General features: G+C 41.3%; 1 protein-coding gene across 1 annotated transcript; it reads right to left on the bottom strand.

Annotated features, from left to right (window-relative positions):
* Window positions 1-425: 425 nt before the first annotated feature.
* On the bottom strand, window positions 426-3,108 carry LOC147316676 (tubulin beta-1 chain). The gene is made up of 4 exons (XM_086313204.1): window positions 2,950-3,108; window positions 1,883-1,991; window positions 1,681-1,791; window positions 426-1,598 (listed from the first exon to the last, which is right to left on the bottom strand). The coding sequence occupies exons 1-4, from the start codon at window positions 3,004-3,006 to the stop codon at window positions 538-540; spliced, it is 1,338 nt and encodes a 445-aa protein (XP_086169330.1). The 5' UTR covers window positions 3,007-3,108; the 3' UTR covers window positions 426-537.
* Between the last annotated feature and the right edge of the window lie 2,763 nt (window positions 3,109-5,871).

Raw genomic sequence — 5,871 nt, 5'->3', positions numbered from 1 at the left:
TTATGGAAGAGAATGTCTTAGCCAACACTGCCCCCTACTGACTTAAAAAAAACCTACACAAGTACATCAATAAAGTATTTAGTGCTTCTTGTGAATTTCTCACAAGTGATATTTTTCACATTAATGTAGACAGCACAGCTATTTCGGCAGATAGCACTTTCTGCAACTGGTGAGACTTGGAAAATGCAAATTAATAGTGAAACTGCTCATCATGATCTGTTAGTTGCATTTTTTAAGCCCATTTGAAGATTATATTCAGTTTAAGAGCCAGCTTTCATCAAAAATACTGTATAAACTAAGCTAGTTAAAATTATTTGTGTACTGTTGCACTGACTACAGTGTTGTCAAGAAACTACACTTTATATACAGTGTAGAGCATCTGCAAATATTAAGTTAGTTAGGAAAAGAAAAAGAAACGTGAAATATGTCTTTTAAGTTTTATTCAGAACAATGACAAGACACAACAAGACAGGAGAACACCTCAGTGAACTGAACAGACAACTGGGAAACAGACTTAACAGCTGTGCAACAGTAAACTTAAGCCAGGTCCTCTTCACCTTCCTCCTCAAACTCGCCCTCCTCCTCGGCAGTAGCATCCTGGTACTGCTGGTACTCTGACACCAGGTCGTTCATGTTGCTTTCTGCCTCAGTGAACTCCATCTCATCCATACCCTCACCAGTGTACCAGTGAAGGAAAGCTTTACGCCTGAACATGGCAGTGAACTGCTCGGAGATGCGCTTGAACAGCTCTTGGATTGCCGTGCTATTACCAATGAAGGTGGCCGCCATCTTGAGACCTCTGGGAGGAATGTCGCAGACTGCAGTCTTGACGTTGTTGGGGATCCATTCGACGAAGTAGCTGCTGTTCTTGTTCTGCACGTTCAGCATCTGCTCGTCGACCTCCTTCATGGACATGCGCCCACGGAAGATGGCAGCCACCGTCAGATAACGACCATGACGTGGGTCACAGGCAGCCATCATGTTCTTGGCATCGAACATCTGCTGGGTGAGCTCTGGTACAGTGAGTGATCTGTACTGCTGGCTACCCCTGCTTGTGAGAGGAGCAAAGCCTGGCATGAAGAAGTGCAGACGAGGGAATGGCACCATGTTTACAGCCAGCTTGCGAAGGTCAGCATTGAGCTGTCCAGGGAACCTGAGGCACGTGGTGACGCCACTCATAGTTGCAGAGACCAAATGGTTGAGGTCACCATACGAAGGGGTTGTGAGTTTAAGGGTGCGGAAGCAGATGTCATAGAGGGCCTCGTTGTCGATGCAGTAGGTCTCATCTGTGTTTTCTACAAGCTGATGAACTGATAATGTGGCATTGTAGGGCTCAACAACTGTGTCTGATACTTTTGGGGAAGGCACCACGCTGAAGGTGTTCATAATGCGGTCAGGATACTCTTCACGGATCTTGCTGATGAGCAGTGTGCCCATACCAGATCCCGTACCGCCACCCAGGGAATGTGTGAGCTGAAAGCCCTGCAGGCAGTCGCAGCTCTCTGCCTCCTTCCTCACTACATCCAGGACAGAGTCCACCAGCTCTGCACCTTCTGTGTAGTGACCCTTGGCCCAGTTGTTACCAGCACCGCTCTGGCCTGCATAAACAAATCCAGACTAAACTTAGTAACCATAGTGCAACGTAATTTAGAAATTTTGACATAATATAATGCAACTTACCAAAAACAAAGTTGTCTGGTCTAAAGACTTGGCCGAAAGGACCAGACCTCACAGAGTCCATGGTGCCTGGCTCCAGATCCACAAGGACAGCACGGGGCACATATTTGCCACCTAATTATTAAAATAAATAAATAAAAGTCCAGTTAAATATCAGTAAACCCACATACAGCCCTAGGCCCAGGTGTATGGATGATGTACTTACCTGATGCTTCATTGTAGTAGACATTGATCCTGTCCAGCTGCAGGTCACTGTCACCATGGTAAGTGCCAGTTGGGTCAATGCCATGCTCATCACTGATCACCTCCCAAAACTAAAATAAATACAAATAAAAGGCAAAAATGAGGGAGCAATAAAAAAAAAAGTGACTTAATAGAGCAATCTCATCCTGGTCTATTGTTCTTTTAAGAGGCACACTACACTATATTTAACATTCTGTGGTTTTGATGTTGCAGTAATGTGATTTAGGGTTACATTTACAAATCATAAACATGGATGAAGCCACGCGCCTGATTCTTGACGTTCAGTTTAAAATGGTCGACAAGTTCCCGCCGTTCTGCCATAGGCGCGCGCGGTCTCATACGCCATTGGCTGCTATGGTTATGAATTCGAACATTCCTTGCTACGTCACTAACCGCCCACTACAGGCAAAAAGCCGGGCTGCAGCAAAAGCACGAAGTAGGCCGCACGAAGCCGGTAACTGCAATAAAATAAAATAAATAAAAATAATCCGACTTATGTGACAAAATGTTTAAAATTATAGTTTAACCCACAAACCCAGCAATCTTTTAGTCTATAGGGCTGTTTTACTTAAGGCTTTGCGTATTCAGTCGACAATCCTTAGCTTTACTTCCCTTTTTTCCGCAGTGCAGCATACACCAAGAGAACAATGGCCAAGTTCAGTTTCCGTCAATTCGACGTAAAAACGTTAATTAGAGTTACCATTCAGTTTAATCAGCAATTTTCTTTGATCCAAGTAACAAAAACAAAGGGTTGCGGGGAAATCTTTAAACTGTTGAACATTACATTTATTTTTCCATTTTATTTAATTAGACGTCGATATATTACGGTCCTACAAAGTTCTCAAAATATAGTTATGTCTATAGTTTACTAATTTCTTAGCCAACATTTAAGTAGGACACGTTGATATTCCCAGGGTGTGGCTTCTGGGACGTAACGAGCACAATGCACAGGCTTCTGGTGCAAAGAACACGTTGATCGTAAATAATGCAACTTAATAACGTCCTGAAATGACACATATTGTCACTAACCTTGGCACCAATCTGGTTTCCACACTGGCCGGCCTGAAGATGGACAATTTCCCTCATATTTACTGGAGTTAGCGTACGACTTACAACGACAGACTTTGGTTCACTTGAAGTGCGTACCGAATGCCTCAACGCTTTACTTTATACGTCCAGGAAACGCCCTCAAGGCGTCAACGCAAGTGCCTATTGGCTTATAAGCGAACACTTCCTTTATAGACACAAATGTAAACCAATCAAAGGTTCATGTGCTAATCTCTGATTGGTCTAACCGGTCTGCCTATCATTTTCATCTCAAACCTATGACTAATGTCTAATCTGTAGACGTTGACCTACTTCCTCGTGATGGTGGAAAGAAAATGCGACACTGTAGGGATTATTTTTTGACATCCTAGTGTTAGCTGCTAGTGCAGACAGCTAGAGGTTTCATCTCATCGAGTAAATTAGAGCATTTCGATTCATTAGGATATAAAACAGTCATCCGAGTGGGCTGCTAGTAGCAGCAACAGTCCACGTGGCTGACCATTTTATCAGAAATCTAGCGGAAGCTGTCGCAGTAGAGCTAAGCATGGCTTTCAGACGCCTTGCTTTTTACTCGAGGGCTGGGCAGTGATTTTCAGTTATGCCTGTCTGAGGCCTGGGTGTAGACAGATCCAGCTGGATTCTGCGATCTCATTTACCATTTTCTTTCCCTTTTCTACTGGTTTATGAGTGGATTTCGTGCTGTAAACCCGTACTACTATTATAAAGAATGCATTAATGTGTGAAGTAGCAGCAAGTAAAGAAAATAATCGTTACATTTAGGAACAATTAGAACAATAAGTCTACAGGATTATCAACATAATGACAACTGAAATGGGAAACCTGCAGTCCCTTTACATTTTTAGCACATTATTAATAAAACAATGATGTAGAGTACTGATTCAGGGCAAAGAGCCAGCCTCTTATACCTTTACAACAAGCAACATGCACTTTACGGCAAGTTTCTGGTGTTCATCTTATGAAGCTCTTTCCTCTTGTTGATTCTCACAATAATGGGTGTAAAAGGTGTGGTGAAACCACAAAATGTTGAATCTGGAACTGGGTGCTTTAAATGAGTAAAAGCAAATGAGAGCACACATGCTTATTAATAGATAATCTGGATGTCAAGGGGCCAATGTGACTGTGGCGCAGACACAGGGATGGCCTCAGTTCTTCACAAAATGTTTTACAGATGTGCTGCCTTTATGATAGTCGAGTAGTTTTTATATCACTTATTATTTAAATCTAATTTTGTTTTCATTCACCCTGGGCCTGGATGGACAAGAGTACAAGCAGACTCTGCTGTGCTTAAATCATACAATATAGGTTATTCTCATGCATTGTATGTGTTGTAATCTGACACACAAAGGCCTTCTCTGTTTGCGCAATGGCAGAGCTACATCAGAGAAAGTATGGCAGGATACAAACAAATGAGCAGTTAGCTTCTCATAGCTGAGCAGAGGGCTGTTGTTTTCTGGTGTATTTGCAGGAAGTTACCAACATGGAGATGTACCCAGTTCGGCCCTGCCTTGTACCATGAACTTTTATCAGTAAATTTATGGCTTCAATTCTGTGAAATCAAATTGACAAGGTTGAATCCTGCATTAGCTGATGTTTGATCAGAGTAGACGTGCTGGAAAAACCTTCACGCTTGACTATTGACTTGGAGGCCAAAGATCAGATCTCACCTAGGATCATTTTATTGGTTTTGCTTTTACTTATTGTTTAATTATAGTTTTTTACTTGTTGTTAAATAATCTTAAAATGAATCACACTGGGAAAGAAGAGTAGGTTTAACATTATTAATTTAACAGTTAGCTCCAATCCACATCTGGAATTGCACCATTGAAGAATAATGTGTGTGACTGTAGATTCTGTTTGGAGTAAAAACAATAAATGCATAGAAGAAAATAATAATAATTATAATCGAAGGTTTTTAGAGGGAGATTATGTTTGGCTGGGTAGGGCCCTGCTGGGAGAAAAAACAACTTGGACTAATGGCCTCAGTATCTCAGTAATTCCAGGCTCTGATAAGATCAACCAGATACCAGATCATTACAATAAAGCAAATTCTGTATCCTTTTTGATCTGGGTCATTATTGTTCTTATTGCCTGTGTGCAATTACTTATCAATTATTCACTGATCTCTTTCTTTGGTGGGGCATGAAATGTGTGTGCACTCAGTGATTTGTGGCTTTCTATTTCTATGACTCAGCATGTCTCAGCACACTGCAGCATTCAGCCTCCAGTAGCCAGATCAATATTAAATTAAAGAGACAGATGCAGTTGGGAGACACACGCACGCACACAGAAATAAAACACAACTGTCACTGTCTAACAGAACATATTGTGTATGCAACTGTGTATGTTAATTTGCAGTCTCCACAGTATAGAGTCCAGTGCAACAGAATTTTGAATCAGCTCATTTCAGTAATATGGTCTTAGAAAAAGTCATTTCCACAGCCCAACCCAGGATACATGGATTCTGTGACACGATGTTTCTAAATCTGGTTCTTGGAAAACCAGATGAAGAACTTTTAGCTTTTTTAAGAGAAAATGAACTAAAGCTTACAAATGTATTGTGCTAATCATTTGCATCTTTATTTAAATAAAGCTCAGTGTTGAAGTTATTTTTTTGTTGTTAACAGACGCTAGAAGCTGTGGGACATAACGTTTTTCCAGTGTCTGAAGATGGGGATGCGAGTTTAGGGCCTCCTGGTTTACATGACTGAAATGAAACTGAGCTTTCTTTTTCCAGAGATCCAGCACCAGCAATGAGCGGCTAAAAATATTATAAACCATAACTCTGTTAAACGATGATTTAACAACTCTGTCTGTGTTAGTCTTCACAGTTTCTGCTGTCTGAATAAAATCACTTGGTTTCTATTGCCACGTGAATTCGTTTCA

This window comes from Aulonocara sp. 'chitande type north' Nkhata Bay, linkage group LG12 (assembly GCF_057382095.1).
Source record: "Aulonocara sp. 'chitande type north' Nkhata Bay isolate Kocher_YH1m ecotype deep benthic linkage group LG12, A_spYH_male_GT1.1, whole genome shotgun sequence".
In the NCBI taxonomy this organism is placed as follows: Eukaryota; Metazoa; Chordata; class Actinopteri; order Cichliformes; family Cichlidae; genus Aulonocara; species Aulonocara sp. 'chitande type north' Nkhata Bay.
The sequence above is the reverse complement of the archived record's forward strand: the minus strand, read 5'-3'. Positions and strand labels throughout refer to the sequence as shown.